The sequence below is a fragment of the Phascolarctos cinereus genome, unplaced genomic scaffold, assembly GCF_003287225.1.
Source record: "Phascolarctos cinereus isolate Bilbo 61053 unplaced genomic scaffold, phaCin_HiC Scaffold_4;HRSCAF=312, whole genome shotgun sequence".
Lineage (NCBI taxonomy): Eukaryota > Metazoa > Chordata > Mammalia > Diprotodontia > Phascolarctidae > Phascolarctos > Phascolarctos cinereus.
The window spans coordinates 322,789,208-322,812,168 of NW_027555847.1; the positions used below are offsets into that span (position 1 = coordinate 322,789,208).

Sequence of the window (22,961 nt, forward strand, 5' to 3'; positions counted from 1 at the left end):
TAAATAAATGTTTTTTTTTTCTCTCCTTCCTTTGAAAAACACATCCATTTACATTACTCAGACACTAGAATCTTGATATAATGTACCCTGATTAACAAAGACCTCAACGTAGCTAATGTCTTTATTGGACTTCCAATCCAATGGCATCTCTTTATGAAAAAACCTTTCAGAAAGCACAATGATATCTCTTTCCTCCCGTGAGAGGGATGGCATTCTTTTTTTTTTTTTTGGCTAGGCAATGGGGCTAAGTGATTTGCCCAGGCTCACACACCTAGTAAGTGTTATGTGTCTGAGGTCAAATTTGAACTCAGGTCCTCCTGACTTCAGGGCCAGTGCTCTAATGCACTAAGCCACCTAGCTGCCCCAAGGGACGGCATTCTTGTGCAGTCTTGTATGGCATAACTTTTCAACTTTCTCTCATAAAAGAGCTTTAAGACTTTGCATGCCATTACTAGAACTTTTCAACGTAAAGAGTTATAGAATCCCCCCTATGTGTTCTTTGGAGGCTCTCTCTCCTGGTAGAACGTGTAGTTTTGGTGGGCATATTCCAGGATATCCTTTATTTCTACAATTAATTCACTTGATTACTAAACATCATATTTATAGAATACCTAGACAGCACTTACCTCTCATGTTAGCATTCATGCCTCCTCCTGAAGATCCATGGGAATGTCCATGACTGTGACTGTGCCCATGATCGCTGTGAGAATGATTGTGTCCATGACTGTGTCCGTGGTGTGAATGGCTGTGATCGTGTGAGTGATAGCCTCCTTGAGAAGCTCCATGGACATGGCCATGGGCATGGCTAAAGGCACAGACACCAATAAGGTTTACTATCAGCCCTCCAACTGAGACAGGCTATTAAAAGGGAGAAAAGAAAATCTAACTTCACTATTTTTCCTATCATGCATGGTTAAACTTCTTACTACAAAATTACCATGTGCACATTTTTTTTTTGTTAAGAGTATAAAAATATTTACAGTAAAAATCTTCCTAAAATTCACCTTGGAGAGGGTTAACCTGAATTAGCAAGAAGTCTAAATTTTAGAAAATTTTTAATGAAATGGGGTTCTATTACTTTCAGGTACATAAAGTAACAAAATAGTGATCTTGAAAATATCATAGAAGAGAATTTCTGCAGAATCTGCTTGAATGAATAGATTAAAAAAATTCACATTTGGCACCACTGAAAATCAAAACAATCCTGAGGTTTCACCTTACACTCAGAAAATTGGCAGAGATGATAAAAAATGGCAGTAGTCAATACTGAAGGGGATCTGGAAGGACAGACACATTAATATTTTGTTGGCAATGCTGTTAAAAATGGTATAACTATTTCAGAAAGCAATTTGAATTATGTATATTAAAGTGACTGAAATGCCCATACTCTATGAATCAGAGACTGAGCTTGAGTCATTACTGGGCTTATACTTCAAAGAGGTCACTGATAAGAAGAAAGTCCCTATATACGCCAAAATATTTATAGCAGCACTTTCCACAGGTACTATGTGATGTATGTTTTCAGACATTTTCAAATGTATTGGTCAGTTGTGTTGTTTTTTCCCCTTTTCTTATTAGATTTATAACAGAAAATATGAAAAGAACTTTTTTTTTCTCTTAGCATACATTTTAAATCTGTCATCTGAGAAATTAGGTTCAGCTTATACAAGACAAAATAAGATATGCCACATCATTATCTTTTTTCCTAGTTAAGGATAATTATGAGTAACAGAAGGTACTGCCTATTTTCCTAATATACTGCCATTACTTCCACTGTAAGTTTTAGACCACTCATGAAAAATTATTTTTTTTACGCAACAGTATATAATCTGACATGTTAATTAGTTCTAAGAAAACATGATATTATAGGGGACAGTTAATTCCATAAATCGGCAAATGGATGAACATCATAGTAAAATTTTGTAACATTAGGTGTGATTTGGTTAAAATATATGAATGAAATTAGGGCAATATTACGCAGGGCACACTTATGATGACAAAAAGGTCATATATTTTTTAAAAAAATAAAAATTTTCAATTTTAACTTAATTATGAGCTGATGTTATATAATTACATAGTAAAATTATAACTAGTAGTAGACACTTTCTGCTCAGTAATCTAGAAGTATGCTGAAAGAGATAATCAAATCCTTTATTCTGACGATCTCATTATTGGTATAAATAGTAGTAGAAGTAAAAATGATAGTAAAAAGAATCATTTTCAGAAAGAAACTAACCAGAACATTCCTTTTTCTCATGCTCAATTTATCCAAGAGGAAAATCATAAAAGAAACCCAAAATATACACATTAAGATCCTGTGTCTACTGTACATTAAATCATAAGATACTTTATAACTGACATTCAGAATTATTACTATGAAACACCCAATCAGAAAAAAGATTAAATTATATTTACTGTGCTTACTACAGGAGGAAAAGTACAGTAGTTAAAAAAAATGACACAGAAGACTGGAAGACTTATCAGAAACCTTATGCCTATATATCACAAATGTTTTTTTAAATAAGAGGGTGCTGCATATATTGAATATCAAATACTACCACAAAGCCTGACTATATCATAATAGAAAGTAAATGATTCATTACTGACACAAGAATCATTTCAGAATCAGCTCTATTCAATCAGTCATTGACAGTCAATTCAGTCACTGACACATAAGTCAAAATCAATATCAAATTAGAAGATAGCCTACAGAAAGCACAGAGTTAGATCCAACTAAGCCAGATCAATTCAACAGCATGGCGCCTACAGATGGAACTGGAAGGATGACAAAAAAGATACAAACTGAAATGGATATGCTTATGTTTCCATAGTGATAAAAATGAAGAGACAATATTAAAGAAGGCATCAACACTGAAAAAAACTTTAAAAAACAAACTAGACCTGTAATTTCTTAAATTTAGGGTCTCTGATTAGAAAACTCCCTCTACTAAAGCACCATCAACAACTGTTCTCTACAGCTTAGACTCTTAGAGGTACCTAAGGCAGTAAGTGGTTAAGTAACTGGCTCAGGGCCACTGTTTATAAGATGGCCTTAAGAGATGGAAAATAGTTTGTTACAGTAAGAAAGCCAAAGGAACCCAGAAACTACTTCAGGCATCAAAACCTGATCTCCTTGTCAAGCAGAAAGGATTGGTAGCCAAGGGTAATGGCAGTTTAAAATAGGCGCTCATTTGCAAAAGGCTGGCAGAAGATCACAATTAGTATTACCTTAAAAAATGATGAAAAGCATTAGGGGTGAAGACAAATTTGCAGAAAGGTTGGCATGAGATTCAACTTAACTAGATCTTTCTAAAAGCATCTGTAGCTAAAACCTGGAGGAAGCTAAGTAGATACAAAATGTTTCTATAGCTGGAAGATCATCAGTGATAATATAAGCATCAATGAGAGTGGAACCTACCATACTCTCACTCTTAACACCTGTAGAGCAAATTAAACTTAAGGAGATGAAACTGGGAAGAGTAGCTGAACCTAAGCAAGTATGTGAAGAAATCTGTCCTAGAAATGATGTAATTTAAAGCAATGAGGGAATGATTTTTAAGAGAGCTCAAAAATATAGCAAAATACTACTCATAAAAAAATCTATATAATATTATTCCTCATATCACCAACAAAAAGGGCTCCAGAGAAGCCACTGTGTTATTAACCCATATATGCCTACTTTTTCTGTGTGAGAATAGTCTATTAAACGTATCCTTGATGAAAATCTAAAAAAGGAAGAGGCAGGTCTTGTGCCACATCTTTAAAGTCACATAAAGTGACTGAAAGGTACAGAGAATACAACAGACTATACTGTTTATTGTTTGTTGATTACCAGATGACCAAGGAATAAAATGTAGCCTTAAATACTGTCTTCCAATAAAGTGTCTCCTATACATATGTTAAGGTCATACAAAATTCCTTGATAGACTCATAAAGATGACTCTGTACAATTATCTTTTGATTACCTAAAACAAATTTATGTTTTGCCAAGGGTGGCATGTTTTTCAAAGGTTTTTGCCATGGTCATGCAAAACCAAAATGGAAAAATGACAAAGTTCCTTCACTGCATTCATGTACTGATAACATAGTGGTAACAGCATCAATACCAAGAATAAAATGGTGCCATCTCCTAGTGAAAGTGAGTTTCTTAGAAGAGATCTGCTAATAATCAACAAGGAAAAAAATGAAGAATATGTTCTTGCCAGATTATGACATTCAATTCAAATGACAATTAGTATGTTTATCTTGGATAGGCCCTCCAGATTAACAACAAGCTGGAACCAGAATTAAACTGAAGGAAGAGACTGGACGGATGCATTTGGGAAACTATGCAGCACTTTCAAGACTAAAAACTCCTTTAGGAAACAAAACTCCATTTTTTTAAACACAGATGTTCTTCTAGTGGTGCTATATGGCTACAAACCATGAAATCCCACAGTATCTAAAAAATTAAGAGTAATTATTTCCCACTATGTCACTCAAACTCTTTAGCTCTCATCCCTTGGATGATTTAGCAAGAAACAGTGCACTGGTGTGCATAAAATGTTACAGAGATCCATAGGAAAGCTGATAGGTCTTTCTTTAATTAGACTCTCTCTGGAGAACTAATGGGGGAGGGCACAAAAATAATCTGCCTGGGACTACTGAATACTCAAATTAAATCATGGATCAACTGAAGTATTAAACTGAAAATATGTTTAAACTGGAGATTTGGTAAGTCAGAAGAATAAAGTATTGCCTACAGATTCATTTATTTTGTCAGCTCAAATATTTTAGCAGAGATTACTTTAAAAAGTTATGAATATACACTAATATAGAAAATTACACGAATAAAAATACATTATTCTCACATCAATGACTGTTAAACTTTTGGTTTTAGCATGGAAAAATATTTTAATTATTATACAAATAGGAATTCAGATGTAAATTAAAAACACTTACCGCTAACATGTATGTGTCTAATTCCGGAGGATCTATCAATCTAGCCACTGATTCCACAAACAAAAAGAAAGCTATTACCATCAGAAAAAGTCCATTAATAAAACCAGAGAGAATTTCTATTCTGCCATACCTAAAAGAGAACAGTGCATTTTTTTTTTAAAAAGGAAAGGACTAAAAAAATAAGAGAAATTTTAATAATGCAAATAACTGACAACACATTTTAATGCACTTTTATTTTAAGGTTTTATTTAATAAGAATATTATTCTTATATTGACAAATGTAGAAACTAAAATTGAGACTGCCAGGGGTACTTTATAATTAATGAGAATGGGAAGAGAAACAAGGTTTTAAAATACCTTATGCACTTTCTCAATGAAATGGCATCCCTCATATTCAACATTTTCAAATACTGAAAACTTTCCTGAATATCAAAAATAGTATCATCTTGTATAACACTGATTTGTACATGATATTTTAATGTGTTGCATTGTACTGATTTGTACTGTGTACCAGTTTCTGTTGTATGGTACAGGTTAAGATCTTCAGATTCATAGTATGAGAGACAGAAAAGAATTTTAAGAGGTCATTTAGTCTTGCTCTCTGCCTATACAGAAGTAAGTGTTCCAACAATTTAGAATTATGGTTATGGATTCTATTTTCAATACTCTCCATAGATGATTCCAGAGTGTCTTCTGATAGTCTAATCTAGTGATTAATCGCTTAGGAAATCAACATTGTCCTCCTGTCTACCCAAACTCTCAAGTCCATTTCGTCTTGTTTAATCCTCTAAGAACGTAGTGAGTCAGCATCCTTCCTAAAATATCTCTTTAAAAATCTGCTCTAAATACTTGAAAATAGTCCCAAAGAAACTTTCCATGCTCTCCTTTTCTAGGTTAAATCACAGGCATCTTTTTCATCTTCTTTCACCCAGTCAGTATGCCATCTTTTTATTAGTTCTTATTGCTTCTCTCTGAAAACGTCTCTAGTTTTTTTAATATCTTTTTTAAAAAAATGTGAAGTCAAAATTAGTTAAAAAACGAGTAAAACAGAATAATTAGCATGATTAGCATTCAAACATAAAAACATATTAACCATAAACAGGGTGTCACTGTCGTAAGTCATACCTAGTTAGTTTTAACCCTGGACCCTGGGGATCCAAGGGAGAGAAGGGGGCAAATGAGGTTAAGAGCTGACAGTAACAGGTGAAAAACTGGATTCTAAAGTCACCCAACTCTTAAGTGGGCACAAAGATTATGTTATTAGCAGTTGCAAGTTTGACACTTAGCATCTCTTAACAAATGAGGACTTGCTTTTTCATTCCCTATTCCCTTTTCTAACAAATAGACAATTAGATCTGCTGAGTCAATGAGATTCCGGTCCAAGTGTTCATATTTAATAAGGTTCAGAAGCATCATTTGGACTGAGGTGACTGGGGAAGGCTTTGGAGAAAAGAAGGGTGGGACTTCGATTAAGACCCGTTGAATCTGAGATAGCAATAGACATGAAATAGTCTAAAGTTTGAGATGTAATCTATGTAATCTATGTGTAAAATATTTTGCAGAGGGTTGTTTTGCCTGTCAAAAGCCTGTGAAATATATAGTATTAGTACCATATCTCATTCCCTTTAGGTAAGTTCTAAACCAGAGGTCGTCCAAAGTAATTCTCAACTTTCCAAATAAGATTTAAAATGATTTGGAGGAAGATATTCTGAGATTTTTTAGATTTAAAATCTCATGCTGGTGAAAAGTTCAGCATTAAAAAAATAAAGTAAAATGGTCAAATTACTGGTGGTGTTCCCACCTTATCTGTTATAATTTCAAACATTCTCTCCCAGTAGCCACAACAAACTAAATTCTATATTTAGAAGTACACAGTTAATGTGAGAATTATAAAATTTTCCTTGATGCTTAAAAAAAGTTATTTGCCTTTATGTACCACCATGATTTTTTTCATGTTATTCCATCATCTAGATTGATAACTAATTTTGAAAAAGTAGAAGCTATATACACTAAAACAATGAGATCCTACTAAAAGGCCTCATACGGTCAGTTAAATTTTCCATAAAATATGTTATTTAAAAGTAGTTTAAGTAGCCAGAGAATTAAATATTTTTTCCTATTACAATGCTTGCTTTTTTAAAAAACTTTTTTTATATTTTACTATGCTTATATAAAGTCACTCTGACATTCCTTTCTTAGTAAGGCAACTTTTAGAAGCTAGAGTAAAGCAACCAGTTAAAATTTAAGTCCTATGGTTTTAGATTTATTGGTGAAAGAAAAAGGATCTGAAAACATTACTATTTTATACTAAGATTTCATGATGGATTTTGTGTTTAAGACTAATTTTTTGTCATTTGAATTCAATAACATACTGATAATGCAAATTAAAGTACTTACCCATAGGAGAAAATACGGGTTGCTTTCCACCTACTCATTAGGGCTGCAAAGAGTCCCATAACTAAAGCAGAACAATCAAACAGCATATGAAATCCATCTGATATTAGACCTAGGCTATTGGTCAGTACTCCATAGAATAATTCCACAAAGGTAAAAACCTAAAAACAACAATTTGGAGTGCGTTAGTAGAAAATTAGTTCTTTGTAATTTTCTTAGAATTATGCAAGAAGCACTTTCAGACTAGTTATGCAACTCTTACTTTATGATACTGTCTGGTATGATCTAACTTTGCTTCTTTAAATGTGTGTCAGCATACTACACTGGAAAGCATAGTGGACTTGGAGTCAGGAGACACCTAGGTTCAAATCTCACCTCTGACACTGATTTTTGTTTTTTTTGTTTTGCCCAGGGTCACACAGCTAGCAAGCAGTATGTGTCTGAGGCCGGATTTGAACTTAGGTCCACCTGAATCCGGGGCCGGTGCCCTATCCACTGTGCCACCTAGCTGCCCCTCCTCTGACACTCATTAGCGGTGTAACTTTGGGCAAGTGACTACCTTCTCTAGGACTCAGCTTCCTCATTTGTAAAATATGAATGGATAACGATCCTGGTTGTATCTTACAGGGTTGTTATTAGGTTCAAATGGGATATTATAGTATGTGAGGATAGGAACTGGACTTGTGATGTCATTGGTATATGAGACTCCCTTTACTAATGTAGATTGACACCTTTTCTGCAACTTAACAGACTAGAGACTTGTTTAGAACACCAAACAGATAAGTGACTTGTCCGTGGTCACCCAGCCAACATGTCAGAAGCAGGACTTGAACTCGGTTCTTCCTTCTTGGTTCTGGGGTTAACTCTCTATCCACTACGCTTTAAATATTAAATTGCAAAGCCCAAATATCTCTTGGAAATAAAAGCTTATCTGTTAAAAGATACTAATATTCTACCAATGTTGTTGGTATGGCTGTGAAACATGCCACATTGCAACCGAACAGCTGAGTGTGAACAGATTGTAATATTTAACATGTAAGTAACTCTGGAGAACTGGAGTCAAGGATGTTAGCAGGGAAATAAATGACTGAAAAAGAAACTGAATGAGAAGGTGTAATAAACAATGTGGACCACCTGACTGTTCCACCAGCATCTTCACCTCATTAGGTAAAGTGAGGCCAGGACCCCTGAAAGTTGGGCAGACCCCCATGTTCAACTTATGGAAGGACATGTATGAAAACTGCACAGTATAAGGATAAGAACTGGTTTTGAGCCCCATCATTAGAGGGGACATCTAAATCAATGTGCTCATAGAGCCATTTGAGTGTTATTATTAAACCACTCTCAGATCAAATTTAACAACAATATTTACATAACTGGTTAATTCAGAAAGACAAAAAAGAAAGACCTAACTCAAAGGAGTTCGAACTGTATTTTGAAAGGAGATGATCCTAAGTGCATGTGTTATTTATATATGTATTTTATATCAGTATCTGTCATGTACAAGGTATAAAGTTGGGCACTATGGAACATTAGTCCTATCAGCTAGAACATATGTTTGTTTGTTTGGTTTTGGCTAGGCAATGGGATTAAGCGACTTGCCCAGGGTCACACAGCTAGTAAGTGTTATGTGTCTGAGACTGGATTTGAACTCAGGTCCTCCTGAATCCAGGGCCGGTACTCTAACCACTGCATGACCTAGCTGCCCTTCCAAATAGGAATTTCTAAAAAGCTCAAAGAATATCCCTATAAGTAGGCTGACTATATCCCTGCAATCTTGTTTACATTCTTTTACCTGCTTAGCAAAACTTTTTTTTAGAGAAAATATAATTTTTAAAGTATTTTAAGTGACTTTTTTATAAAGTCACTCTAGCTAGAAATGTCAAGGCTAAATAAGACTTTACACGTACTGAATTCTTAGATCAAATTTTAATGCATAATCTTTATTTTTCACATTCTTAAATGTGTTAAAACTGATAACATGGAAATTAAGTAAGAACTTATATTAAAAGCTGCTAATAATAAAAGACTAATAAACTTTAAAATGACATCATTCTACTTAAAAATCTTACCAGATTCAGGCACAAGAAGTAAAAGATGTGTCTAGAATCACTCTCCTCAAGTATCTGTTTTAGTGATTCTTTAATAAACCTAGGGATTGACTGTGAGCTATGTTGTAAAGCATCACCCATGAAGTTATATAAAGGAGTTCCTTCAGGAGAATAGCCAACAAGAGTTCCCTTCTGTCCTCTCTTAGAGGGAGAAGCTAGGATGTTAGCAGCTACAAAGGAAAAAAAAAACCCAAAGCAGCTTAGAATTACAATTACTTTCTTTTTGTTTTAAACAAATTTTTATTGAAGTCTTTTGTTTTCTTTAATCATCATACTTTCCTCCAGTAAAAGTTCCAAAAGGCTAATTGCTTATAAAAGTCAACTGCTAACATTAAATGGAAGTACTTAAAACTTTAAAAATTCAGTATAAAATAATTTGATCACTACAATCAATAAAAGCGAACTACAAATCAAAACACTATCATATATAAAGCACATAATAGTGCTTTCAAGAGCAAAAAGAATCAGTACTTCATAGTAGTTCTTAATTTTGATTTATTTTATACTTTTAACTGACACCATCACTCTTCCCTAGTTTTCTCAATTACAAATTAACCTTTCTCATCTTAAACAAGTAGAAAATTAGGGAATAAAACAAGATGCTTACACAAAATGAAGAATATAGCACTCACTACCACCCCTCCAGAAAGGACATGTTCAGTGCTCTCTTGATGTGCTGGTTTATTCATAGCTCGAAGTTGGTCTGTTATTGGATGTGTCCAAAAATTTCCAAAAAGCAGAGCACTGATACAAATAAGAAAAGATCCATAGCGGGCACTCTTGGAAACTTCCATTTTGGCTGAACAGATGGAATCCACATAGAAATCCAGGACCACAACAAAAAAGATAACTGTTGTGAAAGGCATGATGAGAGAAGACCAAGATTCCACTTTACTCTAGAAAAAACAAAGAAATTCCTACTAGTGAAGGATATATTATGCAGATTTTTTTTAATGTGCTAATGCTTCTTTGGGTGTAAAATTAACATCCTTTGGACCAAGTAGGAAGACACATGTTTGAATGTAAATGTTAAAATGTACTGCATTTGCACATTTCTCCCCAACATCACATTACCCATTTGCTTATTTTTATTTTTTACAAATTCAAAATTTAAATACCTCCCACAACCCCCTGTGTCAAAGGAATATGATAAATATTTGATTCTCAATGCATTTTCTAGAATATAGTTTCAAATCATATTCATAGAAAAGAATCAGAATCCTACCATCTAAAAGGAATATGAAAATGTGAAAAGATAAAACCAAATAAGAATTTGACCATTATGGACATATACAAAGAAAATAATGTAAATGTACGTAAAGTACTTTAGAGAAAAGCAAAGATTTAAGCTACTTGTATACAATTAAAACACCAAATTTATGAGCAATTCAGTTTTTCACTTACTGCTAAAACTTTCTTTTTGCTATTACCTCAGTTGTCACAGAAAGGATGATGACCCATGGGCACAAAAGAAGCACAGAAACAAGATGCGATAAGGCTTGAAGACGTTTGGCTCCACCTACATCTAGAGAGAGCTTTCTGGAAGCTGTATGAAAACCAACTTTACAACACAAGGCCAACACAAGCAATAATACTCCACCCTGTTAATAAAACGATAAAATTCTTAAGAGAAATACATAAGATCTAATACTACATAAAAAATTATACTGGAAGGAAATACTAGACTGTTCTTGCAAACTCTGATACTATGCCAAATCTATTGCTTAGAAGAAAATGCTCTGAGGCCCATTTTCAATCAGAAGATTGTCCTTATTTTTTAAATTATCAAAGCACTATAATGAGTTCCATTATGAAAATTCAATTGGAATTGTGTTTTCTTATACAGAATTAGGGATATTAATCCTGTTAATAACGTAATAGCAATTTATTGTCTTCAAACTTGATGTGAACAAAATAATATGTCTAATTGAATAGCACACTGTTCAACATATAACTGATTTTGTCATTTTCAAGACTATCCAATTTACTTTCGTAGGTAAAGAAATGGCTTAAGTCTCAGATAAGGTATTTAGGAAAGGAAAAAGAGAAATGATAATATCAAATTGCCTAAATCTCTAACTATTAAGAAACCCATTTAAACAGTATAATTACTAAAAGGCAGGCTGCATTCTAGATAGTGACAATGACAGACATACACACTCATTTTGTGGACATCATAATCTTTTAAAAAATTCCAGTATTTTAGGTATAAGGAAAATGACATACTTTGTGGTCTGCAACACCTAAGAAAGCAATGACTGTATACAGCATATGTGTCAGAGCACTGTCATGATGTCCTTCCGCTGAAGAATTCAGGTTAAAGAAAACACAATACATCATCAATTCACAAGTTAATAAGCATTACTAATGGTAGCTCTAATGTGGATTTGCAAGAGAAGACATATTGTTCCTTCTCTTCAGCTACCCTACTAGGGATGAAGTCTTCTCTTCAACATTCAGATACAGAAAGGTCTTGAAATGTCAAAGACATGGAAATAACAGCATCTGAGAAATCATGGCAATCACCACTAGAAGCAGGGTTTTTAGTTCCAAGGCTAGTATACAAAAGCAAACAAGTCTGGTGTGGAGTAGCTCAGTGACATTATGAGTTAAGTAGGTGTTTTTTTTGGTCTTGCTCTGAAATTTCCTTGCCACCTAATCAACTATAGCATTTACTAAGGGCAAAACCACCCAAGTTGCAAATAAACTGCAGAGGCCCCTCATAGGTCAGATATCATAACTGACTGATTGGTCCAGAAGCACTGATTTGCTCCATTTCTGAATTGTGCTGGCTAACTCCTCCTTAAATAGCCTGGTAGCCTTCTGCTCCTGGAGGTCATTCCTATTAAGTGCTAGATTTAATGTGGACACCTGATTGGCTTTAGCTCTATCTACTTCAGTTAAAACTCCTCCAGCTCAAGTGGTCTACTAGCCTCAGTAGCAGAGATTATAACCACATTCTAGATGAATTTAGTTTGAAGAATCTTCTCTTAAACAGTGGATACAACTTATTGATGCAAGTTTTATTAACCACTAAATTTTCCTAAGCTCTTCTAATATTTACCAATATGGCAATTTATTTTATGAGAGTTGACATGTAGCTGTGGGTTCAAATTTAACCAAAGAATGAATAAACATGAGTACCTATAACATATATGCAAAGTATGTCCTGGATACTTTGGAGGATCTAAGTATAAAACATCATCCCCACCCATAAAATCAAATCCAATCACAGGATCATATATTTAGAGATGGAACCCCCTCACTTTACAAGTTGAAGAAACAGAGGCCCAAAGAGGTTAAGTAACTTGCTGAAGGTGAGAATGGTACCAAGTGCTTGAGTCAGGGATTGAACCCAGGTTTTCTTACTCAAAGTTCAGCACTCTCCCTACTGTACCATATCACTAATTGACACTTTCTACCTCCTGGGAATTACTTTGTACAACGTTTTTACGTTATCTGCACACATCTTGTATTCTTCCTTATGCAATGTAAACTTTGTCAGGAAAGAAGTATGTAGTTTTTCTATTTGTTGCTTAGGTCAGTTCTCACAGTATCCTGGGATAAAACAGGCACTTAATATATGCTTGCCAAATTGAAGACATGCTGATTGTAAGTCTAATTTAGGAGGAGCCAATGGTCTACTTCTTGTTGGCTGCAGATCTATCAGCTTCTATTACTTGAGAACAAATGCCATTTTTCTATAGAATTTCCTATTTCAATTCCACTTAATTTCAGAATATTTAGCCATTTTGGAAGGTTCTAGGGTCTGGGAAAAATTATTTTAAAATAAATCTATTAGTTCTGTGAAACAACTTTTAATATTAAGCAGTTTTATTCTGTTCCATTTGTGAATGTGACAAGTGCTAATCACATTTTATTTTTCCTTTACCACTAGCATTCTACTATTACAATATTAAAAATACCTAGACTTGAATTTACTCTTTTACGAAAGGATACGGTGTTCAGCAATTTTAGCCATAAGATCATCATTATCAAAAAACAACAAACAGATCACAGCAATGATGAAAAAAGCAGCTCCTCTTGTCTGAAAATAAATAAGATTATCTGTTCTTAAAAGGTTCTCCAAAGGTTACCAAATTTAATGTTAAAAATATTCTGAAGATACACAGAAATTGTAGGCTATTAACTTTTTAAAGTAAAAATTCATATCTAAAAAGAAAATAAGTACATAATGATCTTTAGGTCATTTTAATTATATAAAAGCACCTTAGGTCCTGAAGAACATTCTGAGACATTTAAAACACATAATGCTGAAAAATAAGAATTTTCTTTTCCTTGTTTTCATGGCATTATGTTATGCTTCAATTAGTGTAAGTTAAACTTTCTAGTTGTTATATAGCTGGTAATTGGAAATTCTACCTAACCCAGGCAAGACTGTTTAATAGGCATTACTAAGCAGTTAATGGAAATAAAATAAAGACTACATGACTGAAAATTTTAAATCATGACAGGATAGTAGAAACATTGTTTCCCATCACAAAGCCTGGATCAAAAAAACATGTAGCACATTCAGTTGCAAATTCAATTTTAATCATCTGTTAGGAAGTAAAACAGTTGCAACTAGTCATAATCTGGCCCAGGGGTGGGGAACCTTGAGGCCACAAATGCCCCTCTAGATCCTCAAGTGTGGCCCCTTGACTGAACCCAAACTTCACAGAATACATACCCTTAATAAAAGGATTTGTTTTGTAAAACCCTGACTCAGTCAAAAAGCTGCACCCAAAGACCTAGAAGGTCACATGTGCCTGCGAGGCCGCAGGTTCCCCACCCCTGTAAAGGCCATCTAGACAAACAGATACCCAATCATGCTTTTAAGTTGGGCAAAGAGCTTTTCTTACAATTCTGTCACATAAGTAGCGCCTGTTTCATTATTCCCATTTTTATTGATTCAGACACTGAGGTTGCCTGGAGGCCACAGGTCCCCCATCCCTGATCTGGCTCCTTATTCCAGATCCTTACTTAAGTCCTGTTCCAGAGACTCATTTTGGCAAGGAGGTACTCTTGGTAAGGATGCATAGGCAAGACAAAGCAAGATGCATTTATTAAGTACTTACTATGTACCAGGCCCTGTGCTAAGTGTTAAAGAGACAAATAAATACAAGCAAAAAAGAGAGTTCCTGCCCTCAAGGAGATTATATTCTAAAGAGGGAAGACAATACAAAAAAAGGGAGCTGAAAAGGGGGGGAAATACAGAGTTGAGAAGTCCAAAGTAGAGTCAAGAAGGGAATGAAGGTTGGGGGCCTGAGCCCTTACTCAAAATGGAGTTCTTGGAAGGAACTTACCAACACAGAAAGGGAGGGATATTCCAGGGTAAGAAGGCTGCAGAGGTGGATGGATGTTACAGGATGAGGTGGCCCTACGCGCTAAGGGAAGCTGTAGGGTGAGATGGCAACTGAGGCATGGTGGCAAAGCCCAGAAAGTTAGAAGCGGAGCCATGAGGACAAGTTCTACTGAGATGTAAGGCTTTGAAAGTACAGGCTTAAAGTATTCTGCCTGTCTGAGGACTGAGTTAATTATAAATGGACCTTTCTTGAATGCTTTAAAGTCTGCCAAGTGCTTTATGTACATTATCTCCTTGGAGCTTTATAACTCTGTAAGGTAAGTACTAGAGATATTATCTTTATTTTACAGTTAATGAAACTAAGCCTCAGAGAGCTGAAGTGACTGGTCCACAGTCACAAAGCCAGTGAGTGATGGAGGCAGATTGGAATCCAATTCTTCCTGACTCCAAGTCTAACATTCTAACCACTACACAAGGCTGTCTACAGCTAAGTTCAGAGTTTCACCACAAGAAGATAAATGAAGTTATGATTATTCTAGAAACCGGATTCTAACAAAAATAGGGAATGGGTTAATCTAGCAAATATGATTTAAAGTTACCATACAGCCATACAAGTTAAATTTTTACCAAATCTGTAATGCTCACAATCAATGTAAATAAACAGACTAATATGAAGATCACTGCAGCCTGCACACCAATACCCAGTGTGGAGGATAAAAACAGAAAAATTCTATGAAGAGTTCAACAAGATCTTCCATCACAGCCACACATCATATCAAAAACATTATCATATATGCTGTTCAGTGATCTCTTGGACGCTGATGCCAAGCAAGGTGTTAAATAGGGAGAAGCGTATTCACCTAAGGACACTGTCAGAAAAGATGTCCTTTGTAAGGTCCAAACAAAACTTCGAGTCTTGATTAATGGTGACTTTTTCCAAATGCTCTTGTTTGTGGATGATACTGTGTTAATTTCCACTGAGTCCCAGAATATTTAAAATCCTCCTCAGTGAAATATCAATTGTGAAGGAGTCATAACTGCCTACAATGAAAAACAAAGTTGAGAAGTGCCTATTGCCCATAATCTCTGATACAGCTGGATATGCAGCCTATTGCATTAGTTTATCAATAAGATTATCTCTAGCCAAAGACGGACAATGATCTGGACTCAGAACTGGGGAGGAAGCCATCGGTATGGATTGCTTTTCAGAAACTGTACAATGGTTTCAATGATTCCCCAAAAGTGGCTACAAAAAAAGCTAACCTGTTAACAGTAACGTTAATTGGTAATTCATCTTGATATTTTTTCCCTTTGTCCATTGCCTGCCTCTTCCTGCCCTCCCCCCAACTTTTTTAGCATCATCAACTTGGTAAAATAAACTAAATAGTAGGAACTGTTGAAAACACATGCTACATCTATTTTCTCATCTTTACCTTTTCTTCTAATTTGATGTTTGATTTAACAAATTAATGACTAAAAAGTGACAGGTGATTCCTCTCAAATCACAGCAAAAGTTATTTCCTCTCTGTAGTCAATTTTGTTATTTTAATGTCATTATATGGTGTTTGCTATTTCTGAAGGTCAAACCTCAAGCTATTTAAAAGGGGAAAGTTATGAATGACAAGGGGAAAAAAACTCTATGCACAGTCTTACTTCAATAAATCTGCGATTTTACTAATGAGGGTATTCCCTTCACCAAAGCAGACCACAACTCATCCTCATCTTCTGAATCTCTACAATTCTGGTCTATATGCTCTCATAGATCTTATACTGATGATTCACCTCATGCGTTAAAGGCCTTCCTCTGGGTCTTTTCGTGTTTTGTGGGTAAGACTGCACAACATGTGGGCTGTCAACCTTTGTTCTCGTCACATAAGTAAGCTTATCTCCTTTTCAATCATACATTTCATTGATGATATCTTTATGCCACTTTCTGCATGTAAATCATCACTGGAAATGGATCACAACTCATGTCCATTATGTGTCCTCCCACTGCCCCTTGAGTGACCTGTGATTTATTTTTTGAAGACTGCAGTATTTCAAGAGATGCAAACACACAGTATCAACCAAACATGTATTTAAAAATACAGATTTTTGCATTAGAAAGGAGTTTTAAAAACACTGTACAATTACCAAAATTCAATCTATATTGTACTCTTCTTCCTATTCAATTCTGAGACCAATTCTTTATCTACTTTCAGGACCCATACCAAATATATGCAAGTCTGGGCAGCAGGAATTTTGTAATCATTTAATTTTTTCCTGTATGGATTGTTAAGCTGAGCTGTTAAATAATCATGGCTTCCTCACTGAGGAAGTTTTGTAATGTTCTGGAGGTTTGGTGTAATCAGCACTATATTATCTGTCAAGAGGAAGACTTGAAAGGCTAGAGGGAAGAGTTATTCCATTTGGATCTTCCACAGGACATCTTCCATGACAGTGATAAGCATCTTTGGCAAAGCATATATTTATTTCCCTGTTTTAAGCCTCAACTAACGTTAATAATCAGAGGATTTTTAAATGATGCTATCTCGGCAGCTACATTCAGAAAAGAATCTTGTTTGGACTTAACATATGCATGAGATATTTAACTGCCACTAAAACAAGGTGACTGAGAACATCAACTACTGATTCATACTTCCTACTTTCTTATTTCTATAAAATTTTCAGGAAAACAAGTTAAACACATACTGAAAGTATACTTGATCAAAACATGAGAGGAGAACTAGGAAAAATTTCACACTACAGCAGAACATCTCCAGTACAAATGACTGAAAGATGCAGAGGGAAAAAAAAAATATCCCAGTATGTTTAACTGTAAAACAAGCACTTGATTCAGTAAAACAAAATGCAACCTTAAGGGCTCTTCTCTAAACAAGGTGTCTCTCATACATATATTAATTAAGAGAATACAAGGTTCCTTCACAGATGCAACTCAATTAAGATAAACATGTTCAGCGATCCCCTGATAATCATTATGGACATAAAAGGGAGACATTCTGACAGGTATTTGCCACTGTTATGGAGGCTATCCAGTATACAATTCAACAAAAGCGTGATTCTCCTAGTTTACAGATAACATGCCAATAACATTAAGTTCAGAAAATTATAGCTAAATGAGATTCACCAACACTCAAAAGAGTTTGGCCTAACAATCCACACACAGTAGAAAACAAGTGAATGAAGAATATCTATTGATATACAATACTTATTGCATATCTATAATATGCAAATGGATAGAGAGTTCATTGAGTCAGTCCATCAGTACATATACTGTGGACAGGCATTATAGAAGGATAATGAACTGGGTCCAGAATTGGCAGTGAGGCGTAGGTTAATTTGTATCTGGGGAAAACATTCAATGATGCCAAGCTTCTCTCTGAAACAAAATCCCTATCTTTAAACACTAACATTTTTCCAGTGATGCTAAACTAACGTAAATCATGAAATGCCACAATAGTCAAGTACTGAAAAGTTCTGGTAACTCAAAAGTACAATCAAGAGGTACATGGCAGCATAAAAGGGTCACTGCATATCATCAATGATGACAAAAAGTGAGGTGAAAGATACCAGTCAGATGGACCAAAGGAAAAGAGAGTGAATATAAAAACTGATAGATAATGATGATCACATCACCTGTGATTTATAAAGATCTTTATACACAGTAGCATTTTATCTTCACAAAAATCCTGTGAAACAGGCGTTTCTATCCATCTTTGACAAATGAGGAGACTGAAGGTCAAAGGGCCTAAGTGAAAACTCACGGTCAGATGGCAGGTAGCTGAGTGGGAATGTGAACTCAGTTCTGCCTGATTCCAAATCCAGTGCTCTTTCCACTGTAATAAGCAGATTTTCAACAACACTGCTTTATTTTTAAAAAAATAAATCAGTGTTTTTTTGTTACTCTCAACTTGAAAAACACTCAGTGGCCAAAGATTTCCATGCACAAAGAGAAAAGGAGGACTGTATATGAAACCATGAATCTCCATTACACACATCTCATTTTTTTCCTTCAACATGATAATAAACTGAACGTGTTAGTTTCAAAACTATCCCAAAAACATTGCTTTATGGCTGTCTTGAATATTAAATCAAATTCTTTACGGCCTGAGCCTATAGTGACACAAACTTAATACTGATGGACCCAGAGGGAGCCTGCAGCACACTGGGTGATTTTCTCCTAGAAGACTGATCAGAGCACCAGAGAATAAGAAGAGAGGGAATATCTACACTGATGAGATATTGTAACAAGAAAGTACTATGTGGCTGAAAATCATGAAATATTACTATAACTATTAAAAATAAAAAGTAACCCAAAGATTAAAGAAAAGATAAAAAGCTGTTCAAAGAAAAGATAAAAAGTTGCTGTAAGCTGACTATAGCATCTGATAAGCTGTGAGCAAGAAGTGGCAAAAAGGACACTACCAAGAATCAGATTAGAGAAGGAAATGAATTGAACAAGTAACAGCATTGGGAAGCAACAGTCCTAATAATACATCAGTAGGCCCTGAGATGCTAAAAGGAAAAGAGAAAGCCCCCAGATTACTAGCAGATTTTAATTTGACAGGCTGAGGTATAGCAGTGGAATTACACCAATGAAAAAATGACAATTTTAAAAAATATTAAAATCTAATGAGAATGTTAATGATATGAAAATTATTTCATAAGTAATTTAATTTCTCTTATGATTTAGAAGGTATTTTAGAAACTCTTCAGTGTTTCAGAGTCACAATTCTGAACACTGACAACATAATATTGCTGGAGTTGAGAAGTCTGTCAAATGGGGAGAATATTTATTTTGATAAACAAACGTTCAAATAATAGACTGCTAGAGAGCAAAGAGTTGCTTGTATATCAATTACTTTTGTTTGAAGTATCAAAGCTATCAAATATTTTTCAAATACGAACTGTGATTGGAAACTGAAGAGTGCCCATAAATTGGGGAATGGCTGAACAAGTTATGACATATGAGAGTGATGGAATAATACTGTGCTGAAAGAAATGATAAAGGGGACTTGTTTCAGAAAAAGCTGTTAAGACCTATATGAACTAATGCAACCTTCACAGCAATAGTAATATTGTAAAGATAATCAACTGTGAAAGACTCAGTAACTCTGATCAGTACCATGATCCACCATAATTCCAAAGGATTCAAGACACAAAATGCTATCTACCACCAGATAGAGAACTGATGTACTGATTGCAGACTAAAGCAAACTTTTTTCAGTTTCTGTACTTTTCTTGCCTACTTTTTTTTTTGATGAGAGGGGGGCGGTACATGGCTAATGCAGAAATGTTTTGCATGACTATGTATGTATAATAGGTATCATATTTCTTGCTTTCTCAATGAGTGGGGGAGGGCTAGAGAGACAGAACATGGAACTTGAAGATGAAAATAAAACGAAAATTTAAAAATATGAACTGTGAGAGATTTGTATTACAGTATAATGTATATCAGTTATTTACTTAAACCAGGGGTATGGAACCTGAGGCCTCGAGGTCACATGTGGCCTTCTAGATCCTTAAGTACAGCCTTTTGAATGAATCCAAATTTTGCAGAACAAAGATTTGTGAAGGATCTAGAAGGCCACATGTGGCCTCAAGGCTACAGGGTCTCCACTCCTGATTAAACCATTAATAAATTTATTACAGTTTTTCTAGACGGTAAAAAGATGATTGCAATTACTATTTTACTCTTGAATGACAAAATTTACATTATCATTTCAGTTTTGAAATAAGGGATAGCTAAAAAAAAAGTACCTTTGCTGGTCCTCCTCCAGAACTAGTGAACAAAACATTTAGTAGCGAGATGACAACAATATCACTGTGTTCAAAGAGCAGCAAAGTCCTAGGAAAACAAAAAGTTAACAATTCAAATGGCTTTCCTATACCACTTTTCCATATACATAAATTGAGATAGACTGAGAAAAAAGGTCAGGTAGTTTTCTTTGGCTTTTATAAAATAGCAAGAAAAAGGAATCTTTCAACACTAAAAATCACAACTAATAGTATGTAGATTCTTAACTGCTCAGTAATTTTCTTTCTCTTCATAATCATGGAATTTGTGCTTAAAGGAATTTTAATGACTATGACCCAAATACTTCAAGGTAACTAATCATACTTTTTACTTGAGAACAAGAAACTGTATAAAGAAGTTGCTACATTATCTCATAAAACACTGATTTAAATTTTTAAAAAATTTCCCTTATAAACTTAACACCCACAAATATGATCAAATAAACAAAAAGGAATAAAACCCTAATTAAACTTTAAACTCCAAATGATTTATATTTAGATAAGAGAAAAAAGCACTAATTTAATAAACAGCAACAGTCCTTCCATTCTTTATACTCTTCTGATGTCTTTTGTGTGTGTGTGTGTTTATGAATTTTTGTTGCTGTTACCTTAAAAAACAACCCAAAACAAAAACCTTAACTTTCAACCAACTTTCTGATAATCTGGATGCCTCTCTTCGAGAATGTGAATGAACTGAGAAATGGAAAAGATGTAGGACTGAATCTTTTTTTTTTTTTAACTTCATTCCCCCATCAGGTAGGACTTATATTTGAAAATAGGAAATCACTTGAAAGTGAGAAAATAATTTCACTGCCATGTAAACTGAAGATTGTAGATCCTCTTAATTCATTTGTTTACAACAAGGTCTAAAACATGTGCCAATCAAAAAAAAGTATCTGCATGGTTAACACTTTAATGTGTCATATATTTGCTTTGTGAAACTTATCAAATGGATAATTGATAACTGTAATCAATAAAAATCCTTAAAAATCAGACAGAGAGATTTTTTTTTTTAGCAAAAATAAGGCCAGAAGTCCTCAAAGCATTTTGGGACTGTTTAGACTAATCTAACTGGTAAACTGTCAATGATGACAGATTAAGAATGGAGCAATGCTTTCAATATAAAGTATTAATCCATCAAGTACACATGTACACTTGAATTGAACTCACTGCAAGAAAAGTATTAATTTTTTTACATAAAACTAACTTTATCAATGATTGACATAAAATGAGTAAAATAAAATTGACAGACAAAACAAGTATATTAATCAATGCTATTTAACATAATAAACTTGTTAAAAAAATCCATATTTACCTTAATGGTCCACAAAGAGTGAGACCAAAAAACCATAAAAGCGAAATGATACACCCAGCAACAGCATGTTTAAATATTTTGATCCACTACAAAAAAGAAAAGTGAAAATGAACACTTTCAGTTATAGAAATTAAGACAACACACAAATTTTATATTAAGAACAGGAAGATAATAATGAAAAAATCAGAAATGGTAAAATACAACATTTTCAATGTAAATAAAAATATTAGCATCATCTGTTTAGCACATTTTAGAGCTGGAAAAAATAGCCTTCTGTATGTCTCATTTTCATAATTTTTGGTTAGAGCTTAAAGTTTTCTTTTCAATACTTATGAATTATGAATGGCTAAAACTTCCATAATGTTCAAATGTTAGTGTGGCAGTACTTAATATTCTACTCGAGGGTTTTTTCTTTTCTAGTTTATTACTACATGCTAATGTAATTTTGTCCAAAGAGGGAGAGGGGTAGGGAGGCTACAGAGGAAGAGAAAGTGGGAAAAGAAGAAAAAAGAGAGGAAGAGGAGAAAGAATTGCAATAATGGTCTTAAATGCATGTTGAATTATAAGTTGGAAACATCTTCTGTGCTAGACTACAGAAAGTATTCATAAATTCTAACAAAATTTAGAGCTTGTTCAAAAAGAATCCTGGGCCTGAAGTCAAGAAAATCTGAGTTCAAATCCAGTCTCAGACACTTACTAGTTGTGCCACCTTGGGCAAATAAATCTCTTAACATCTGTTTGCCTCAGGTTCCTCATCTATAAAATAGGATAATATAACAGCACCTACCTCCCAGGGTTATTGTGAGGCTCAAATGAGATAATAATTGTAAAGTGCTTAGAACAGTGCATGCTAGCTATTATTAGCTATTATTGTTAATTATTATTATTATTGTCTTTATTGTTTTTTAAAATGAAGTCCACAAGGACCTAAGGCTGTTCATCACGGCAATAGGAGATGCCAGACTCAACCTGAGGCACTGCCAGACCAATACTGGGTCACCGTAATGGGGACAGACATGAACTAGCACTTTTGTTGTGCACTACCTAGTTCTAGATCATAGGCTCTGGGTGGAGTGAGGAGACCTACACAGAGAAGAAG

At 34.5% G+C, this 22,961-nt stretch overlaps 1 protein-coding gene across 3 annotated transcripts in view; it reads right to left on the reverse strand.

The window, feature by feature from the left end:
* The window catches only part of SLC30A5 (solute carrier family 30 member 5), a 52,174-nt gene that overhangs the window by 13,156 nt on the left and 16,057 nt on the right, over positions 1 to 22,961 (reverse strand). For 2 of the 3 annotated variants that reach the window (XM_020998470.2, XM_020998471.2), the window contains exons 4-13: positions 21,863 to 21,948; positions 20,512 to 20,599; positions 13,407 to 13,494; positions 11,673 to 11,749; positions 10,877 to 11,047; positions 10,054 to 10,342; positions 9,408 to 9,616; positions 7,339 to 7,496; positions 4,942 to 5,071; positions 627 to 858 (exon numbers count right to left, since the gene is read on the reverse strand). In XM_020998470.2, coding sequence (XP_020854129.1) covers positions 627 to 858; positions 4,942 to 5,071; positions 7,339 to 7,496; positions 9,408 to 9,616; positions 10,054 to 10,342; positions 10,877 to 11,047; positions 11,673 to 11,749; positions 13,407 to 13,494; positions 20,512 to 20,599; positions 21,863 to 21,948 — 1,528 coding nt within the window. The remainder of the gene's footprint in view (positions 1 to 626; positions 859 to 4,941; positions 5,072 to 7,338; positions 7,497 to 9,407; positions 9,617 to 10,053; positions 10,343 to 10,876; positions 11,048 to 11,672; positions 11,750 to 13,406; positions 13,495 to 20,511; positions 20,600 to 21,862; positions 21,949 to 22,961) is intronic. The other variant, XM_020998472.2, reaches the window with a different exon arrangement.